The following is a 22,185-nucleotide window of genomic DNA, read 5'->3' as shown; positions in this document are numbered from 1 at the left end:
GCTGCACCCGAGGAGAACTACAAACCCCAGAATCCTCCAGGCGCCCCCACCTGCCTCCGGAGCCCCGCCTCCCCATGGAAGTAGGAGGGACCAGCGGCGAGGAAGGGAGATGAGGATGGACCGAGGGGAGGCAACGCGAGGCGTGCGGAGGGCTCCTTGCGCGTGGGAGAGCTCCCAGCAGCCTCTGCCCCCCAGCAGCCGAGGCAAGTGGGTGAGGCTCAACGTCGGCGGCACCATCTTCCTCACCACCCGACAAACGCTGTGCCGCGAGCAGAAATCCTTCCTCTGTCGCCTGTGCCAGGGAGAGGAGCTGCAGTCGGATCGGGTAAGCGAGCGAGTCCGGCGTGCCAGCGCAAAGGATCGCAGTGTTTTCGCGGGACACGTGCGCGCCCTGCTCCTGCCGCGGGGATCGGTTGCGCCTTAGGCTCGGGAGGACAAAGGAGACGCCGGAGGAAGCGCCCTCCGCCGCTCCTGTGTCCCTCGCTCAGCCGTGCACTTTGCAAGGCGCGCTCGCTGGAAGGCTTATTTTTTTATTTTTTTATTTTTGCAAAGTCATAAGGCTTGCATTGCAAATGTTGCTGGGCCGCTGGGTTTCCATGCATGCACCCACCCCCGGTCAGTATATACAAGCTTCTCTCGCCTCCTTTCTGGCATCTGGGAGATTTGGAAGAGGCGTCCCGACGAAACGCAGCCGCTGAAGGAATCAAGTCGTGGAGGAGGAGCCTGATTCGGGAAGGAGCCTCGTACTGACCATACAGTATTCGCAGAATTAAAATAAAATGAAACGACGCCTGTTTACTCAGCAGCGTTTCCCCTCCGCGCGCCCGGGCAATTGCAGCACCGCCTCCCGCTTAGTTTACTTGTGTGCTGATCAGTTTCCCCGGGGAGCAATTGGGGTGTTTGGGCGCGCGCTCTGGATCTCAGATGCGCCTGATTTACAGACCGCACTGATGGGCGCACCCTCAGAAATACAAGCGCCCAAAGCGATGTAAGCGCCGCGTTTGCCTCTCCTCTCCCGCGTTGCTGGTTTGCCCCGCCAAGCCCTCACTGGACGCTGGTCGTCAGGACAGGGTGGCGCGCCATGAAGGCTCTTTTGGCCAGCCTTCCGGGCGGCGAATCCAAGGAGGTGTCCCAGAGCCCAAGGTGGGGCGTTCGGGCTGCAGTCTGGACTCGCTTAGCTGGGAGTCGGTTCCGTTGAATCCAGTGGGGAGTATTTGAGTAGAGATGAGTAGGATGTATCAGTGTTGAAGACCAAGAGTTGATCTTGGCTCTTAATTGCTCTTGCAGTGATATAAATACTTAAAGTATGTTTTATCAGAGAGAGTAAGCGAATTTTTGAAGTACTGTGTGCAACTTCAAAGTTTCAGCTTCCCAGTTTTAAAAGTCATAGCTGCTGAGAGCAGATGGAAGAAAGAAGTAAGGCCAAACCTGCAAATTTGGCTTACAATAGCCAACATTTTCTGCCTTCCGATTCCTTTCTCTCAATAGCATCATCCTGTTCTGAGGCTTCCTGCCGCCTTGGCTCCTGTTCTTGGCCTCCTGCCTTCCAGCCCAGCACTTTCGGCCGCTGCATTCTGTTGCATTCAATTTCCCCTATCCTTAAGCAGCTTGCGAGAAGCTTCTTTCCCATTCAAGCCAATGTTTCACTTCCTTCACAGTAGTAATGCTGACTTAAGAGTCCAGGACACCCTCTTCCTCAGTAGTTTGATTTATGAGCATTCTGTGACATCACAGCAACAGAGGGGACATACCATGGACTATTGACAGCTAGCCATCAGTCAGATGACTGTTGTCAAATTGGATGCTGTGTTTGGACACAAGCATCTTTGGACACTTACTACCTTTGAGATTTGGTGACCAGAGCTGTACAATATATTCCAAGGTTTGTCCAAAGTAGGGGTGATGAAACTCTGGCACATGGGCCTAATAAGGCCCACTAGGCACCTTCATTTTACCCACAAATCCATTTTGGTCAAGCCATGCCCACCTGCCCTATACCTAATACAGTGGTACCTCGGGTTAAATACTTAATTTGTTCCGGAGGTCCGTCTTAACCTGAAATTGTTCTTAACCTGAAGCACCACTTTAGCTAATGGGGCCTCCCACTGCTGCCATGCTGCCGGAGCACAATTTCTGTTCTCATCCTGAAGCAAAGTTCTTAACCCGAGGTACTATTTCTGGGTTAGCGGAGTCTGTAACCTGAAGTGTAAGTAACCCGAGGTACCACTGTGCAAGGTATGTGGCAGGTCATCATTATCTGGCTCAGCCAAAACTGGCCCTGCAAGACGGTGTTTTGCAAGCGTCCTCTGAAGTCCCTTGCAAAGTGCTCTGCAAGACCTACACATGCCTAAAAAGACTCACTTGACATTGCAGTACTGTCAGGTGACTATCAGGTGGGCAGACGTGCCCACCTATAAAACTTGGGAGAAGATAATGATCAAGTCCACCAGCCACTTCCAGTTCCCCACCTGTAAGCTAAAGGCTTTATGCTGCTAGCAGTTTTATTTCCATCTGGTTGGTTGGATGGCCGTCGGTCTTGGTTGCTTTTGTTGAGATTCCTGCATTGGTGCGGGGCTTGGGTTAGACTAGGTGACCCTTGTGGTGGCTTCCAACTCTACGATTCTATGGTGACTAGAGCTGTACTTATTATATTCCACACCATAGGTTTGTTTAAAGGCATTTTGGTATTGACAGTTTTGTTTTAGAGCACAAACAATCCCTAGCACGTAATTTCTGTTTCCACAACTTCTGCACACTGGATCAACATTTTCTTTAAGCTCTTCACCATGACTTCCAAGATCCAATTCTTGGTTGGTTAGTCCCAGTTTGCCTTCCACCTGTATAAATGTGGTTAGGATTTTGGTTCAGTGGCTCACTTTGCACTTGCTTACATTGAACTGCATTTGTCATTGTACGGCCCATTCTCCCAGTTTTGAACTGCTTTACAATCACTTCTTGTTTGTACATCCTGAATAATTTGGTTTGTCGTCAGCAAATTTCGCCACCTTGCTTCACACCCCTGACTCTTGGTCATATGCAAAACAATTAGAAAGCACCAGTCTCTATACAGATCACTGGAGGAGCCCATCTCTTGTATTGTGAGATTTGCCCATTTATTCCTCCTCTCCTTTAGTCAAGTTCTGACCCATAAGATGATTTCCCCCCTCTTATTTCATGAATGCTAAGTCTACACAACAATGTATATTGGATCACCCCTATCCAGATGCTTATTAACACTCTCAAGGGTGGTTCATGAGACAAGATTTACGCTTGTTTGTTGTCTGCTTCTTTTGTTTAGGATGAGACGGGTGCATATCTCATTGATCGGGATCCCACTTATTTTGGACCCATTCTGAATTTCCTCCGGCATGGGAAGCTAGTACTGGATAAAGATATGGCAGAGGAAGGTAAGTTTTCAGACCTGTGCAATTATCACACAGGACTGCCTGATACCCGAGTACAGGACTGCCTGATGTTGCTTGGTATGGCCAGTGGAACAAACTGAGTGCATCAAGGCATGACTTCAGCTGACTGTAAGAAGTGGATGAACTAGCCTATAAACCAGTGGTAAGGAGCTTCTGATCCACGGGCCTCCCCATTTGGCCCATGAGATGCTTTGGGGGGAAAGGCTTAAACTGCAAAGTAACAGTCTTCAAGGAAATGCTTTGTTTACAGTGCTGCTAACATCCACTGTAAATAGAGTGCTGGTGTCATGGCTCTTGTTGTGCTATGACAGATCCTCTCTCTCAACTTTTTGTCCCTGCATCCATGACGTGTGTGTGAAAGGAATGTCAACATTTACCGTAGTTCCATTTACAGAGTACAGGCACTGGGAACTTCACCATCACTTGCTTTCCCTCCCTCCCTTCTGAGCCAGAGGCAAGCAGAACAGATTGCCTAAGGGATCACATAAGCACCATATATACCTGCCAGGCAACTGTGCTCCTTAGATGGTGCACTGCTAAGAGCACTATGTGTTCCAGAGGTGCACTTAGTATGCACTAGAAACCAGGCGTTTAAGTTTTGCAGCTCCATTCCTTTGGAATCAGTTGGCAGCTGAAGTGAGACTTCTTATTCCATTTGCATCTCTTACTTCAATTGCATCTGTGCTATGTAAATCTTTGTGTTCCTTGCCTTGTTTTTGATTCTGGACTTGGCTTATCCACACGCTTCCATTCTTACTATATTAATTTATGTCGTCTTCTGTGTGTGTATCTAGGCAATTTACAAACATCATGGAAACAACGAAAATAGTTTTAAGAACCGTACTGAATATAACTGAAGAGAGGTTTAAAAACAATACAAAAAGAAAATCTAAGGCCAAGAACTTTTCATCCAGCTGGAAAAGCTTGTTTGAACAAAAATATCTTAATAATCTGTTTCTGGAAAGTTCAGATAGTGGGTGCCTATCCTATCTTGACAGGAATGATGTTCCACAGAACAGCGGCAACCACATTGAAAGCCCTGCTCCAAGTTACTGTGCAGTGGGCTTCTGATACTTTAGGAACTTGAAGAGGTCGCTTTGCTGTAGAATGCTGTGGCCTACTGGGTACATAAGGAATAAGGAGGCCTCTCAAGTAGCCTGGTCCTTAGTGCCCAGACCTTGAACTTGGCACAGTAGCAGATTGGCAGGTAGTGCACATCCCACAAACAAAGGTGTTGTATGCTGATGGCGCTTGGCTCCTACAGAAAAAGAATCTAGCCACTGACCTGCCCTTCCAAACCAACTTATATCGAGCACATTGCAGTAAATCCAACTTGGAGGTTACCAGTGTGTGGGCAATTGCAGCCAGGCTGTCTTGACTAGGGCTGGGCAGTGTCAGGTTTTCAACATTGTGATGTATCACCAGCCAAACATAGCGATCTGGCAGCACATTGTGATGTTGAAAGGGAGGAATGAGCTGCATTGGCCCCGGCCCTGAAAGGTGTCTGGGTGAAACCACTGCCCCCCCCCCCCCATGCTGAGGAAGTTTGCGGAGGTTTCACCCCAGTGACTCGTGGGGTGGGGAAGAGGCAGCTGGCTCCAGGAGGAAGAGGCTGCCTGCCCGTGTGAAGGCGGAGATAGCTCTGTGGATGGAGCTTGTCAGGATTTGTCTGCAGGGCTCCCTTGACACCTTCGCATAGGGGGTGGCTTCTTTAAACTGCTCCACTGAGGGGTGCACAGCTGTCGGGGCCTCAGCGGAGAGGTTTAACAAAGCCCCCATCCTGTGCGGTGGCAGAGGGACTTGGGAGCAGTGGTGATTTCAGCCGTGATACATCTCCCAGGCTTAATCTCGAACCCGGAGCAGGTGTAGCTATCTTACCAGCTTAAGCTATATCCTAATAAACCACCTCTTTCTCAGGGGAATGGGAATAGACAAGTCAAGAGCAAGAGTTGTCTTTGAGCTGCTCCACTTTTCATTCATTTTCTGCATTGCAAGCCAGGAGTAAACACAGTGGAAGAAATGCTTGCTCTGACAAGCAGTTATGGATGACCCTGACTGGTGGCGTGGGGCAATTTTGGTATTCTACTTTTATCCTCACCCCATCTCTGGGAGCTGGAACATTGGGCATGGGCAGGAATCAGAAAGCTCATCAAGGTCCTCTTAAACATTGATGACTAGAACGTCTGTGGTCATGTCAAAAAAAGGAAGGTCCTCTCCCTCATCTCCCACTGCCCCCTGGGATTGAAGCTTTCAGTGGCCATAGTTCTTTATTCATCTGCCTCTGCGGAAGGAAACAAAGATATTGCAAGGTCAGGGTTTGAAATAAGATGGTGTGTCTGAGCGGGTTCTGGGTAATAACAGAATGCTGGTTCCTAAGCATCCTTCTGTTTCCACTGTGGATTCATTAAGTGCCTATTGCTATTGCTAACTAGGCAGCGGAGGAGGTTGTGCATGCCTCTGGGGAGGTGATGGATGCAAATAACCAGAGATTAGCATAGCAGATGACAAATGCTTATTTGCCTATGTTGCAAGAAGCAGCATCTCATGTTAACGATGGAAAGGCAATATATATCCCTATATCTCTTACTGAGGTCACTAATTTGTCTTTCTGGAGAGGGTAGCCTTCTTCATGGGTTCAAAACTTGTTGACTAGTTGATTCTCCTTGGTTGACTAAAAGGGGTTCATTGTACAGAGACTTTATTTTCTTGAAGCTGACCTCATTTGCACCTCCCATCGTTCCATGTCCCATTTCTCTTCTGCGATAGAACATAATTTAGGAGGCGGGGAATAGTCTTTGCTCCAGCAGGGCATCAGAGAGCTCAATAATTATTTTCCATTTTTCATGATGCACAGCTTGCCCTTCTGTTTAGTACTATTCACGAGAGGCTGTTCCAGAACCCTGCTCAGGGGCGTAGAAACCATTTCACCTGCATTAATCCCAAACTGAATAATGGGACAGTTGATTTATTCCCTCTTCTCTGCTTAACCTAAATGGGTCGCCTTCATTTGAGTACCAGCTCCATGTATTCATGGATTATCGTCTCCTCTATCTTTGGCACTCTGTGCTTGTATTCATTTAAAGTCTTCTCCGTACTTATTGATTTATTCATATATTTCTTCATCACCCTTAAGAGTTAGCAATAGGTACAGAATTCCATCCTTATGTGAAACTGCTATCCACACATGAGGGTACAGGGCTGCCAACAGGATTGCTGGGCCCTGGTAAAGGTGTGGATTGGGCCCTCAGCTCCATTCACAAAAGAGGAGACAAATCTGTACCACATTTTGCATATGCTCTGTGTCACATGCAAACTTGTACTATCTTTTGTGGGTGGAGTGGAGGGCCAAAAAAACAAATCTCTCTGTGAGGACTTCCGGGATAGCGCGATCCGGTAATGGCGGATTCCCTCCGAGCTCCGGAGGGAATCGGCTCCGCTGAGGACGGGTCTTGCCGTGCCGGCGACACGGGGACCCTTAAAAACCGCAGGCGCTGAAGCCTGCGGACTTGGTGACTCGGTGGGCACCTTAAACGCCCTCCCCGACCCGCGAAGAGCCTTTTTAAAGGCTGCGGAGTGGACTGGGGTGCGGCGCGGTGCTGAGAGTCCATCGCTACCTCGGCGGAGCGAAGCCGCGAGCCATGGCCAGAGAGCGCTGTCTTCCTTCCTGAAATTCGGACTGAAATAAAGAACCCGTGAGTAAAATGGAAATTCGATACTAAATTTTTACCTTTGATTGGAGTACGACCGGGGGATGTGCTAAAAGGAAGTCCACACTCCCCCCCCCCACAAAAAGATTTAAGCAAGGAGAGGAGCACTGAGGTGGAAAGACTTTTGTGCTTAGAAAGACAACTCGCACGAATTGGATTAAAAAGATATTGCGCTGGAGAGGAGAGAGGAACTTTAGAAGTTTTTGTGTAATTCCCCCCCCCCCCATTCTGGACCCGGGAGGGTCCTGCGTGTGAGCCTGAGGAAAAGGAGAAAAAAAAGTTTGACAGCTGTCAAAAGAGCTGTCAAACGGGCGACTAAAGGCTGGAATTGAGATACTTAGAAAATCTTTTTTGGATTAAAGGGGACATATTGTATCTGAACTGATTGGAAACAAAGTATTTGTGAACAACAAAGTAACGAATTGTTGGAAAAGGACTATTGGACTGGCAATCCCCCTGGAGGGAACAAAAGATACTGCAATGGCTGCAGAAGGAAAATTACTGGCAGAGATAGAAAGGATGTTCTTTCTCGTGGGAATTCTACAAGAACAGACTGCAGATATGAGCAAACAACTTGTGACCTTGAATCTGAAATTGTGTAACTCTGCTGATGACATAAAGTTGGAAAATAACCCGGCAGCCGGAACAGAAGAGACAGTTTTGGAAATAGGGGGAAAGGACGAAGAAGAAGGAGAGGACGTTCAGATGGAAAGTACCAACCAAAAGCCTGCAGCTTCAGAAAATAAAGGACTTGATGAACAGGACCAGTGTACCGTAAATTTGCAAAAGGAGAGAAGGACAAAGGAAGAAGCCCCTGGAACATCTGAAATACCGGAATATAAAAGAATAAATAAAAATGATTGGGACTTCTTCCTCAAGTTTGAGTATGGGAGACTGGCAGACCTTTGGCAGCAATTGCTATGGACTGACTCGGTGGAAGGAAAGAACAAGTATGACTGGGACTCTTTCTTTAAGTTTGAGCATGGGAGATGGGCAGATCCTTGGCAGCAACTGCTATTGACTTTGGCGGAAGGAAAGAAGAGGGAGCTTGGGACACAACCCCTTCGAGAATTGAAGGCCAACAAGCAACAAAATAGACGGAGAGAGACTAACTGGGGCTTGAGAGCCTCGGATGTGAGAAATCCGGGCTGAAACTGATTTTTCAGAATAGTAATGTGGAAAGGGACAGAAACCGGGCCAGGGAGGGAGGGGGAGAGTAGAATAGTAAGAATTTTTGATTTATGATTTTTTAATTTGGATATGTTTTGTTTAATATAAAAAGGGAGGATTCGTGTGAGAGAAGATAGGTCGACCTTAGAGAAAGGAATTAACGTGCAAAAACTGGATAAGTAAATTTGAGTCTAACAAGAGATGTTAAATATTAAGAACAGAGGATAACAATATAATAGAGAGAAGAGGAAATAACTTGCTGAATTAATTATTGAATTTGGAATGTGGGAAGGAGAGATGTGGGGAAGTCAAGGAAAGAGGGTAATGAAAATTACATATGTATTGTTTTGTGTTTGGTGTTTGTGTGTGTGTGTTTGTCTATAAAAATTTGAAAACTCAATAAAAATTTATAAAAAAAAAAAAACAAATCTCTCTGTGTGCACACACCCATGTAGGAAGATATCTAACTGACAAGAGGAGCTACTCCCATAATTGTGTTTCCATGCTAGGGAAGGTTTAACCTGTTGTCACACAAGTAGGATGCATCTATACCAGTGTTTTTCAACCTTTTTTGGGCAAAGGCACACTTGTTTCATGAAAAAAATCACGAGGCACACCACCATTAGAAAATGTTTAATATATTTTTCTTTAATGGCAAACAAAAACGTTGCGGACCGTTCTCTGCTCAGCGAGGATCGATCCGCTGATCCCCACTGAGCCGGCGGATGACAGCTCCGTCTCCGCACTGTGTGCGGAGAGGGAGATGTCAGAGCCCCGCTGCTCTCTATGGGGAATCCGATGAGAGCGGACCACCTGTCCGCTCTCATCCGATCCCATCCGATCTGATCCCCATCCAGGACGGATGGAAAATAGGGTGGACACAGTCCGGCACCCGCCTAGTGGGCGAAAATGTGACATTTTTTAAAAAAATTTTTTTCAATTTTTCCCACGGCACACCAGGCAACATCTCACGGCATACTAGTGTGCCGCGGAACAGTGGTTGAAAAACACTGATCTATACTATACATTTAAAACACTTTTCATACCACTTTAAGCAGTCATGGTTCCACCTCCCCCAAAAGAAAAGTATCCTGGGAACTGTAGTTTGTTAAGGGTGTAGCGAGTTAGGAGACACCTATTCTCCTCAAAGGGACACAATTCCCAGAGTTCTCTGGGAAGAGGGATTGATTGTTAAAGCTCACCAGAAATTGTTAGGCTATCGATACTACATTCTGTGTAATGGTAGGCCTGGCATTTTGGATTGCAGGTGGAGAAAGTTGTCAGAAGATATTTATGTCAACCAAAGTCTGGGAGCCCATGCGTTGATAATTCAAAAAGCAGTGCATTTTAATAATGCTTTTTGTTATTTAATAATTTATACCTCCCTAGTAATAGATTCAGCATTTTTTTTGTTACAGGTCGAAACAGCCACTCTCCTCCCCTGCAACTCCATCTCTATTGAGCAAAAGGATTTGAGCCTTTGGTAGGCAAATATATACCCATCAAAGTGTTTATATTTGCAGCAACAGCACATTTCCAATAATCATTCTGACCTCTGGTCAGTTGCGGCCTCTTAGCCTACTCTACCTCACAGGGTTGGTATGTGGATTAAATGAGGAGAGAACCATGCAGGCCACCTTGAGCTGCTCGGAGAGAGAAAAAAAGTAGTAAATAAATGCAATACATAAATAAATAAAAACTCCCCTTCTTCCCCTCTGCTGCTGCTGCTGCTGCAGTCAACTTACTAGCTTTTTCCAGTGGCATTTCCCTAAAGCACCCTGGATAGCAACACTGCAGGATTGTCATACACAACTCTCTCTCTGAGCCCCTCTCCCAAGTGTTAGTACAGCAATATGTGAGCTATGCTTTTTCAGGCACAATGCCCCCCCCCCGGCAATATGGATAGACTAATCATAGCATTTTTTTCAGTGTTTACATAGGGGGGAAATACATTCTTGCACAAAATTAATTTTGTTATAGTTTTCACCCCCAAAGGCCTTTGAAATCCAGCTTTCGCATTATCAAAGGTAAATGTGCTCTAAAGGTGTTCCAGGACCTAGACTGGTATTGTCCTGAATATATGTGGACATGCTGTTTGTTTTTCAAGTGCTAGGTTCTGCTTCCAATTTAACAACTCAGATTTACAATTTCTGTCGTATGTGCCACCCAGCTTCTCGCTCTCTGTGGCTGTGCATGTGTACACTTCCCACATTTGTATACGTGTGTGTGTGTGTGTAGTGTTAATTTGCCGTTTTAGTTTTGAGCACTGTTAAAAAAGAGTGCTGGATTGCATTTTCAACATTAGCTGCAGCATTTTCCTTCCTTTGCTCTCATTTACATCAAGTGCCCCTCTGGGGTTGCCATCCTTAAGGTCAACTGGGACATCTTTATAATTGTGGCATCTCTGCAAAGTCTTTTTACTTTGCAGAGGGCATAAATACCAATGGTAGAAATAAATACTATAATAAAATGATGGGCCTTTTCTGCAGTGGTTCCCCGTTTGTGGGATGCTCTCCCTAAGGAGCCTCACCTGGCGCCTTTATAACATATCTGTAGGCACCAGGCAAAAACATTCCCCTTCTCCCAGGCCAGGCATCCCCAAACTCGGCTCTCTAGCTGTTTTGGGACTACAATTCCTATCATCCCTGACCACTGGTCCTGTTAGGGATGATGGGAGTTGTAGTCCCAAAACAGTTGGAGGGCCAAGTTTGGGGGTGCCTGTCCCAGGCCATGGCTAATGAAAGAATCTGACCTTTTAAACTGGGGGCGGAGTGTTATTGTTTTTGTTCGTTACTACATTATGAATTTTTGTGTTTTTATATTGTAAACTGCTCTGTGATCCACAGATGAAGGGTGTACAGTGGTGCCCCGCAAGACGAACAGCTCGCAAGACGGAAAACCCGCTAGATGAAAGGGTTTTCCGTTTTGGAGGCGCTTTGCAAAACGAATTTCCCTATGGGCTTGCTTCGCAAGACGAAAATGTCTTGCGAGTTCCTGCGGGTTTTCCCCCCTCCCCCCCTTTTGCTAAGCCGCTAAGCCGCTTATCAGCTGATCCACTGATAAGCCGCTTAACAGCTGATCGCTAAAAGCCGCTAATCCGCTAAGCTGTCAATGGGCTTGCTTCGCAAGATGAAAAAACCGCTATACGAAGAGCCTCACGGAACGGATTAATTTCGTCTTGCGAGGCACCACTGTACAATAATAATAATAATAATAATAATAATAATAATAATAATAATAATAATTATTATTTTCAGTATTTATTTAAACATTAGTAGTAATAACATTCCCTTCCCCCCACCCCTGTAGCTTTCTTTTCTCTCTGTATTTTCTTGTTAGCTGTGAATTTCCTTTTCTGGTGTCCATTGTATAGCAAGAATCAACTCTGTCCGGCATTCATTAAGCCGATAGCTGTTCCTCACTACACGCCCTTTGAAAAACCCCTACTTTGAACATAGTTATCAACTTACTTAGGTTTGGAATCTTTTTCTGTTGCAAGTTGTATCTTGGTGCTTGGTATGTAGACGGCAGTTACTTGTATACTCCCTGCCTCTAGGAAATTTAGACTCATTTGACTCCACAGTGCTGTGAAAGTCTTGGCTTCAGGCAGTGTGCACAGAAACAAGCTTTAAAACTAAAAGTGTTTTCTTCATCTTCTCTTAAGAGTTCTGCCCAGACCAGTGGCATAGCGTGGGGGGTGCAGGGGGGCCCGGCCGCACCGGGTGCAACATCTGGGGGTTAGGGTTAGGGGGCGCAAATCCACGGGTTAGGGGGTGCAAATTACTTGCCTTGCCCCGGGTGCTGACAACCCATGCTACGCCACTGGCCCAGACACAATTGAACCACTATCATTTTCGAAAGAAGAGCCAAAAATCCTTTGCTTATGTTATGAAACCTAGGTTTCTTTTCATTGCCCATCACTTTAGCTATCAGTTTAGTTCCTCTTCGCCAACCCAGTGCCTTCCGGATATTGTACTACAATTCCCATCTGCCCCACCGAGCACACTGGGTGGCCTTGAGATTAATTGCTCTCAAGCCTAACAACCTGCCTCACGGGTGTGAGGATTTAAAAATAGAAGGGGTGGAGGAGAGCTTTGCATGGTGCAGGAAACATGGGATGGCCATGTACATAACAGGGTGCTTCACCCACAAAGGAAGAATGGCAAATGAAAGTGATGGGGTATGCAGAATTAGCAAATATAACAAGTAATGTTAGAGAACAAGAGGAGACTATATTTAAAGAAGATTGGAAAACATTTGTAGATAATTTGAAAAACTATTTGTAAAAAATGTTAAGGCACTAGTCGGTTTGGAGTAAGCTCAACTGTTTAAGATTATATGGAGGGAAATATTATAAATTTATTTATTTGGTTTTTCAAAGGAACATTTCACAGAGATGTATCAAACAAAATTAATGAAAACAAGATTCCAAGGAATCTCCTGGACTTCCATTCTCCCCTTTGTGGATCCTATTATTAATAATTTTCTCCCGCATCTTTGATGATAATCCAAATCCTTTACATTTCTATTGTGTCCAGAAGTCAACCTTAAACTACAAGTAATACTCCAATCCTACTCACTATATGGAGGGAAATATAGAGGTAAAATGGCTTTGCTTAAAATAGAATATGCAGCAGTAACCATTAATTTAAAGAAACCATGGAAGATGGATGGGAAGTCAATTGTATTTTTTATGTCCTTCCTGTTTTTATTTCTCTATTTGTTATGCTTGTATTTTGGGGGGAAAATGTATATATATATTTAATATATGAAAGTAAATGATAGGATAGCCTTGCTAGTTGGTTCTGATGGGTTTGGAGTACACATGTGATTCAACCTACCCATGGGATCTAAGCATCCCTATGGAGCCAGCAACAAAGGAACACATAAGAAAATAAGAGCCTGCTAGATCAGAGTCCATCTAGTGGAGCATCCTGTTCTCACAGTGGCCAACTAGATGCTCATGGGAAGCCACTAAGACAGACCTGGGTGCAATAACACTCTCCCTTCCTGTGGTTTTGAGCAACTGGTATTCAAAAGCATGTTGCCTCTAATCATGGAGGCAGACCATATCCATCATGGCTAGTAGCCATTGAAAGCCTTTAGCTCCATGATCAAGGTGTCTCCCCTGCCAGGTAAGTATTCGATTGACGTTGGAGAGAGACTGAGTTGAGAAATAAGACCAAGGGTACATATTGGTACAGGAATGTATTAGATAAAATGTAAAGAAATATACAATAATAAGAGTACATTCATTTAAAAAAAGGAATATACAACGGGATAGACCGGAAGTCTAAAGTGTTAGTATATATATGATTTTGGAATAGTTTTTTGCCCTGTTTTTTCCCTTTTCTTTTACTGTATATAAACTTTGTATACAAGTTGAAAATTATAGTACAATAAGCCTTGTCATGTAATATGGTAATGTTTACCGATGTAACATAAGAACTTTAATAAATAAATTAAATTCAAAAACAATAATAATAATAATGAAAGCCTTTAGCTCCACAAGGTATGTATCCCACAATAAATCTGCTCGTCTTTCAAGTGCCCAGTTAGCTCAAGCGCCCAGTGAGTTCACCCTCCCTCGCTTTACATGGACTTAGGGTATGAGCCCTACCCTAGGGTAGGCTGCTTTTCAGAATTTCATCTGTGTAATCTTTAAACCTCTGCGGCAATATAACTCTGGCTCGGGATCCAGAATTAACCAGCTGTCTGGTTATAGAATGACTAGATGATGATAACAAAGGATGAGTATTTTTATCGAGAGCTGCTTGACAGTGAGTCAGCTCAGTGGCTTGGTCTCATTATTTAATCTCTTACGCGCTCTGCCTTTATTTCTAGGGGTTCTGGAAGAAGCTGAATTCTACAACATCGGGTCTCTAATCAGGCTAATCAAGGACAGACTGGAAGAAAAGGACTACACTATAACACAGGTGTGAACTGAATGGCCCCAGAAAGCCTTTGGCAAGAAAAGAAAAATAATAATAACAGGGAGGCTTCATGTATGAGATGAAAACCAGGGGGCTTTGCACCTCCCCAGAACGGCAGAAAATCTTAAATTCCACCTTCTGAGGATGCGCAAGCAGGAAATCTTGCAGAACTGGAAGAAGAAAGAAGGCCAGTCTTTCATCCCCCCAGAGGAGGAAGTGAATGAATCTGGTTGTTTTAATTTCTGAGCACTCCCTAGCCTGGATCTCAGATTACAGTTTTAATTGCAAAGTAGAAAAGGGTGGTGAATCATTGCTGGGAGGGATACTCCTGAGATTCTGCTTCTCTGCATGGTTTGGAGATACGGGGAGGCAGGAACAGAAAGAATATTGGAGGAAATAAATTGTTTGAGAAGCAGAGGGAGATCTGTGGACGCTCAATGGAATGGGGGCGTTCCAGACTCCTGGGCTCTTGTCCCTCATGGTAGCAGTATGACAAGAAGCCAGCACACCTTTCAAGCAGCGTAAGAAGCTCAGATATATAAGGCAATTGCCAAATGGCACCTAGAACCTAGGTTACAGTCGCCACAGCAGGACAGCTAGGCTCCATTCCCTCCACCCAATGAAATATATTATTATTTCATTTCGTTTCCATACCACTTTACATTTTAAAGAGGGGGCGAATCTCAAAAGCGGTTTACAACACATTAAAATATTAAATAGAACAAATTCAGGCTTCAAGGGGAATCTCTCTGATCCTTCTCTAAGTGACATTTTGCTTCCCCCATATTCTTTTAGCTGCTTAATTTATATAGCTGCTGCATAGCAGAAGCCAGTGTAGTGTAGTTGTTGGAGTGGAGGACTAGGGCCTGTCCGGATTTTCACTTTTTGAAATATGGCAACCCCATCTTAACCTACTTCACAGGGTCGTCGTTGTAATTACAGTAACTGAGGAGAGGGATTCCTTGGAGGAAAAGGTGGGGTATAAATAAGTGCTTCTGCTTACCTACTTAAGAAAGCTGGAGAGGAGAGGCCAGCCAGGTGGAGATGTCTGTCACCAACTTGGCATGCAGAGGTCTCCATCTGGTTGCCGTTGGACCTCGCCAGTTGCAAAATGTGCCTGGGGAATTTTTAGCACGACTTTCAAAGAAAGGATCTAGCAACCTGCCTTAAGGCAGGCCAGGCACTCTGCTCACCTTGCTCAGTGTTGTCTGTTTTGATTGGCAGTGGCTGGAAGGCTGAAGTCTTTCACGGCATGGGCTGCTGAATCCTTTTAGCTGGAGATGCCAGGCTTGAAACCTGGGACCTTCTGTTTGTGAACTGTGGTCTGTCTCATCCCTGTTCTGAATGCATCCAGTCTACTGAGTGTTTCCCTGCCATGTGATAGGGACAGAGGAGGCCTTTGAGTCAGGAACTGGCAGCCAACTGAATTAATGAGGAAGGCCTCAAAGAATGATTTGCATAGGTGCAAAAGAAGGGGCCTTATACCAAGCCAGGCTATTATTGGTCTAACCATCTCAGTTTTGTCTCCACTGACCAGCAGTGGATCTCCACAGTTTCAAGCAGTTTTCCCCCTGCCGTACCTGGAGATACCAGAGCTTGAACCTGGGCCATTTCGCAGGTAGATCATTTGATCTACTACTGAGCTTACAGCTTCTCTCCAAATACAGATGTAAATGCTCACAGCCACCAGTTGCCCCTCACTTTGATTTTCTACAACAAGTAGATAGTGCAGGCAGAACTATCTGATGCCCAGTGATGTTGACAGCCCCATCTGGCTTGGTCTCCTAATGAGAATCTGCATGGACAAAGGGGTCTGCTTTTACATCTCAATACCGGTGTTTCCTGCTTTTTTCCTAGGTGCCTCCGAAACACGTGTACAGGGTTCTGCAGTGTCAGGAGGAAGAACTCACACAAATGGTTTCTACTATGTCAGATGGATGGCGTTTTGAACAGGTATGCAGGAAGAGGTGGGGTTATATTAAAAGGAAATGGATTTTGCCAGGGTTTAGCTTCTGCAGAATCTCAGACACCCAGACAAGCGCCACTTGGCTGCAACAGAGGGGAATATGGGAAGCAGATCTTACCCACCAAGAGACCAGCTATGTTGGGCTTCTCTCCCTCAGCTGTTTCCATTCATGCTGGTCCTTAGCAAAACCTTGTAACTTAAGAATTGGTGTCTATTACCCCCAACTCTCCCCATTACTTGTTGGTTTGTGTTGTGTCCTTTCTTTGTGTTTCAGGGATGGGAAACCTGTGGCCATGCAGGGAGTGTTGGACCACCTCTCCCCCCCCCCCCCCGGCCATTAGCTCTGCTGTCTGGGACTGTTGGGAGTTAGACTTCAGCAACTTCCCCATCCCTGCTCTTTTTGCTCATGCGTGCTTTTATAGTGGCCTTATGCCCAAATCTTTACCAACCAACAAAGACAGGAAGTGTACACATTTACTGCTTCATTTTTAGCATTCCTTCACTACTTTCAAAAACAGTTTCTCAAAGGTGGCCTACAGAGCCTTGGAGCTTCCCATTTTTACCGAATTTTGTTTCAGAGGAGTACTGAATGTTCCTCACTTGGCTTACTTTGCAGTAAAAGGTATTCTCTCCTTTTCCACTTCTCAGCTGGTGAATATTGGGTCATCCTATAATTATGGGAATGAGGACCAGTCGGAGTTCCTGTGTGTTGTCTCCAAAGAGCTCCTCAGCTCGCCCAGCGGCCTGTGCACTGAGCCCAGCCGGAAAGCCAAGGTGAGAGCAAATCACTAGCATCTCGAATTTTCACCAGTCCCATGTTTTCAGATATACAATTGTAGAGTTGTGAAAGGGACCCTGAGGATCATCTAATCCAACTCCCTGCAATGCAGGAATATGCAGCTCTCCCATACGGGGATCAAACCTGCAACCGTGATGTTATCAGTCCCACACTCTAACCAGCTGAGCTGCGAAGAATCTAAATGACAAGCTGGTTTGGGCCATGGAAGTGTGGTAGATAGTGTGTCCAAAAAACCCCCACCAGAGAGCAGACATCTCATACCTGCCTTATGTGGTCCTTTGCTTGCTATTCCAGAACAAGTTGAATTTCCCAGCAGGCCTGACTTGAGGAATATAAGAACCCGTCATGTTTGTGTAGTGCTGTCCAGTGTCCAGAGCTTTTCGCAGGCATTATCTAGTTGCAGTCTTTATAGTACTCTTGTCAGGAAAATCAATATTATCCCCAATATTGCCGTTGCGAGGTTTGAAGCTGAGAGACGGTGGTTTGCTTAGGTCCATCTCATGCAGTGGTGGGGAAGCCAAGGACTGGGGGGGGGCAAATACAGCCCTCCAAAGCCCTCTTATCTGGCCCTTGATTCCCAGGCCACAGCCCATCTCCCAAGTCACACCATTTCCATATCAGTTCCAGATTTACCTCAAAAGCCTTTGCCATTCTGGTTCTGTGAAAATGCCTCTTGCTTGCCTGTGTGCACGAGGGAGAGATGGCATGTTTGTGCAGAATCCTGAATTTTGCATGGTAGGTTTGTGCCTAGTGAATACACACAGGAACTGGGTCTGTTGCTCAGCACACTTTCTGCTGTCAAAGGTTCCCTACCCCATACCTAGTGAGTTCACAGCAGAGGTGCGATTCGAGCTGGGGACTTTGTTTAGGGAAGTTTTTAATGTTTGATGTTTTATCGTGTTTTAAATATTCTGTTGGAAGCTGCCCAGAGTGGCTGAGGAAAATCCAGCAAGATGGGTGGGGTATAAATAATGAATTATTATTATTATTATTATTATTATTATTATTATTATTATTGCCCTGGTTAGTAGCCATTGGTCCCGTCATCCTCTTTTTCAGCCATCAGTGTTGGTGGCCTTCACTGCCTGCTGTGGGAGTGAGTTCCATAGTTTAACTAGTTTCTTTTATCTGTCCCAAATCTTCCAACATTTGGCTTCTTTGGATGTCCACAAGGGTTAGGAAAGAGTGAGAAAAACTATTCTTTATCTGCTTTCTCCATGCCAGGCTTAATATATTTTTTTTATAAACATTCTATCATGCCCCCTCTTACTTGCCTGTTCTCTAAACTGAAAAGTCCCAAAGACTTCAATCATTCTCCATAGGAGAGTCTCTCCACCCCCTTGATATTTTTGGCCGCCCTTTTACTGAACCTCTTGAGAACCCAAATCCTCGCCTACAGAGCATCTGCCTTGTGTGCAGAAAGTCACAGGTTCAATCTAGTAGCTAGACTTGCAAGTATTTGTGCTCCACCTTCCTTTTTTGTACTGCATGCAGAGCACAGAGGAGGACCTAGAGGAGGAAGAGCAGAAGGAAGCGGATCTGCAGGAGGAGGAGGAGGAAGAGGAGAAGGTGGTGGAGCAGGAGCGAGAGGAAGCCGGAGTGGAAGAGGAGGAGAAAGGTGCAGCCAACCTCTGAGGACAGCCAGGAACAAAACCAATACTGAACCTTAAAGCCACATGCTCCCTTTTCTGGCGGGAGCAGGTGGGAGGAAGCACGAAAGGGGTGCTTCTGCAGGTGATGCTTATGCAGGGAGGAAGCAATACCTGGTGGCCAAAGGCTCAGGGAGGGTGGGGGAGATCAGTTCATTTCGGAAGCCACTGCATTTAGGTCTAAACCACGTATGTGTAGTGGTGTTTTTCTTTTTCTTACTTCTGAATTTGTTGCAGTTTGGAATTGTGTCTACCCCAGAATCTCTCCAATTCCCTCCCTGTCTTCTTCCCTTTTGGGTTCCTTTTCACTTTGGCTTTTTCAACTCGTGCACATTTCCACCTGCCTTGCCAATCCTTCTTTCCTCACCTTCTTTCTTCTCTCCATGAGCCAGCAAAGATCCTTTATTCTTTCCCAGCCTAGATCTCTTCCTCCTTCTCTGCCAGCCTAGCCCTGGTCTGCACTCCAGACTTGGACGAGTGACTCCCACTCCCTTCCCTTTGCTCGGACATTTGGGTGGGCTTAATGCGCCCTTGTCCTGAATTTGTCTTCCAGGGTAGCCCTTGTAGCCCCGGAGTGGGATGGAGAAACTTGGGGCAGAAAAGGAATGCAATTCGGCCAGGGAGAAGGGGAGAGATAGCTGTACGCAGTGAACCTCTGACGCTGCCTTTATAGCAAGAATGTGAAACCTGTTGCCCTCCTAGCTGTTGTTAGACTCCAACTCCCATCATCCTGGATGATTGGCTATGCCAGCTGGGGCTGATGGGAGTTGGAGTCCAATAACAGTGGGAGGTTCCCTGCTCTATGGTAGATTAGGCCAATAGCCCACCCAGTCTACTGCTGTCTATGTTTTGATGGGCAACAGCTCTCCATGGTCTCTGTCTGGAGTCCAAGCGCTATTCCTTGATCCTCATAGCTGGAGAAGCCCGAGATTGAGCCTGGAGCCTTCTGTGTGCAAAACATGCTTCCCTCCATTCAGCAGCAGGGCAGGCACTTGGTGCTAAGCCGGAGAAACCCACAACCTGTACTGCAGGAATCCATGTATCTCTGCACAGAATAAATCAATGCAGATTTGCATTGCATGTAATATGCTTGTTTCTCGTTATGGTGCTTAAGAACTATTGTGGAGGGCAAGCGGTGTGGTCTGGGAAAACTAGCAGGAGGAGAAATCGGGGCCTAGGTGCAGGATGGGGAGGGGCAGGAATCGATGCAACACATAGCAGATCTGCTCCATGTCCACCTCCCTTCCCCCAGTAGTCTTGGTTACTCGTTTTCAGCAGGGGCTGTTCATTTTTGCCCATCTGCCTCCCCCTGCAACAAGCTCACAACCTTGAAGCCTAGAAACTGAAAATTTGGATTCGCAAGAAGCCAGATTCTGTGGCCAGGCATTGTCCACAATCCAATACAGAGTTAAGTGCTCTTAAGGATACTGATTTCAACTGAAGGTGGAAACAGAAGAGTGTAGCAATCATTTTCAGTATCTTCGTACAAGCTCTATTCCTAGAAGCAGCTATCTGATCCTTTGGAGGGGAGGTGTGGATCTTGCTGGTACTTTGCTTGCAAGTTCCCACATCTGCCTTCCTTCCGATAATGTAAAAACTTATGTTTTCTTGGCAGGAACGGATATTGCACTGTAGCTCTTGGCCCATGAGAAGCGTTCCCTCAGATGCACTTGCCTCTTCCTCAGAATTAGAACTCAGGATTTAGCAGAAGGGCTGTCTTTTCCATTACGAAGAAGCCCTCATTGTCCTCTGCAATGAGAGCTGGAGAATTTGGTTCTAGGAGTGAAGGCTTCTCCTTTCTCCTTCTGTGCAGGAACCTCTGCAATCCACTGCGGCCTGAATATCACATCGCCCTTCAGGCTACTAGTGCTTTAATGTGCATGACCCCTGCCCTTCTCCCTCCCTCCCTCCCTCCCTCCCTCCCTCCCTCCCTCCCTCCCTCCCTCTCTCTCTCTCTCTCCTTCCTTCCCTCCTTCCACTTGCCCCCTTTCTGCCTCCTCTTCCTCTGTCTTATTCCGGCTTTCTCCCTTTCACTTGGCTTCTCTGGCTTTGCTTGTTCTTGTCACTTTAAGCTGTTACAAACCAGATGTCTCAGGATATGATGCTGATCAATGTTGTTTTTTTTAATGTTAATTTTAAAGTCTTTATTTTTGTACTGTACTTTTTTCAAAATAAAAAAAAAACACAGCCGGGTGGGGTGCGGGTGGAGTTAGAATAATATTGCATTGTGGACCTTTGTACACAGCATTTTACGTTTGTCACAAATTATGAACCACTCTTACATGGATGGAAGAGGTGTGTGTTTTGCCTTCAGCAGATCTCTCCGCTCCCCTGCCCCACAAGCCCTAGGGTTGGCATTTCATGCTGACCTGGTTCACAGCCCCCACCCCCAGCCAAACCATGGCTTAGTGCAGATGGGCGAGCACCTGGCCTACAGGAGAGGATGCTGCTACTGCTTCCGCTGCTTTACATTCCCCCTTTTTGTTCTGAGCTGTGCCAAGCCTAGACTTAAAGTACAGTCGTACCTTGGATCCCAAACGCCGCAAAACCGGAAGTGAGCATTCCAGTTTGCAAACGTTTTTTGGAACCCAAATGTCCGACAGGGCTTCCACAGCTTCCAATTGGCTGCAAATCAGAAGACACGCTTTGGTTTCCAGACGGTTTTGGAAGTCAAATGGATTCCGTTCGACTTCCAAAGTACAACTGTAATTTGAACCCAGGCTCATGGTTTAACTTTTGCAGAGACATCATGAGCCATAAGCCACAAATCTTGGTTAGAGTTCATAGTTAGTCTGGAGAGAGGTAAATCACAAGTGTAGGTTTGGATGATAGGCTAGGCAAAGTCATGGCTTGTATCTGGAGCAACTGGTGAGCAAAGCAGTCACAATCCCCTCTCCTGGAGTCTGGACCCTCATGGCTTCACTCTCAGCCATGGTTTGACTTAGTGTGGCATGTGAACTGGACCACAGTCACAGCGACCCCTATGGGGAACAGCAGAGCACAGCCTTACAGCTTTTTTGTCTCCCATTCCAAATTCCCATGTTTGCTCTGTAGGGAGGCATTTTCTTGATAGGCTTGAACTCACAAATACACTCACCCCTGAATAGAACACTATATCAGAGACAGGGGATCTGTGGTCCTCCAAGGTGGTGTTGGACTCTTAACTCCCATCACTCCAGGCCACTGACCCTGCGGGCTGGGATTGATGCAAGTTGGGAGTTCCAACAACAACTGTAGGGCCACTGGTTCTGCTTTATTTCAATAAATGGGGATGACAGGAGGATACTTCCTGGAGTGTTAGGTCAGGAAGAGAACACCTCTAACAGAAAGCCAGTCCCATTTTACTACAGCAGGCTCTGCCGCTAATTCCGTTAAGATTGGGTGGTAGCCACAAAACTGTGCCTGAGATTGCTGTGTAATAACTCCTGAATAAATTCCACAGACTATTACTACTGTCTCGCGTCATCTCACTGTATGTGAGCTGGGTGCTCTTTTATGTATAGAACCGTTTTCTCCATAAAGGCATTTGAACTCTG

General features: G+C 45.9%; 2 protein-coding genes across 2 annotated transcripts in view; one reads left to right on the top strand and one right to left on the bottom strand.

Annotated features, from left to right (window-relative positions):
- The window catches only part of SSTR3 (somatostatin receptor 3), a gene marked incomplete at its 5' end in the record, with an annotated part of 238,607 nt that overhangs the window by 89,958 nt on the left and 126,464 nt on the right, over positions 1-22,185 (bottom strand). The gene's annotated exons all lie outside the window — the stretch shown is intronic.
- KCTD17 (potassium channel tetramerization domain containing 17) lies at positions 86-22,185 on the top strand. The gene is made up of 6 exons (XM_081928433.1): positions 86-325; positions 3,299-3,407; positions 14,147-14,238; positions 16,093-16,188; positions 16,850-16,975; positions 18,495-22,185. The coding sequence occupies exons 1-6, from the start codon at positions 110-112 to the stop codon at positions 18,633-18,635; spliced, it is 780 nt and encodes a 259-aa protein (XP_081784559.1). The 5' UTR covers positions 86-109; the 3' UTR covers positions 18,636-22,185.

The sequence above is a fragment of the Podarcis melisellensis genome, assembly GCF_964234715.1.
Source record: "Podarcis melisellensis genome assembly, chromosome: 10".
Classification (NCBI taxonomy): domain Eukaryota; kingdom Metazoa; phylum Chordata; class Lepidosauria; order Squamata; family Lacertidae; genus Podarcis; species Podarcis melisellensis.
The sequence above is the reverse complement of the archived record's forward strand: the minus strand, read 5'-3'. Positions and strand labels throughout refer to the sequence as shown.

Excerpts from the sequence above, each read along its gene's own strand:
- KCTD17 (XM_081928433.1), top strand. The coding sequence starts at position 110 with ATGAGGATGGACCGAGGGGAGGCAACGCGAGGCGTGCGGAGGGCTCCT. Across the intron at positions 14,239-16,092 it reads AGGACTACACTATAACACAG|GTGCCTCCGAAACACGTGTA; the intron begins GTGTGAACTGAA and ends CTTTTTTCCTAG. Across the intron at positions 16,976-18,494 it reads AGCCCAGCCGGAAAGCCAAG|AGCACAGAGGAGGACCTAGA; the intron begins GTGAGAGCAAAT and ends TACTGCATGCAG.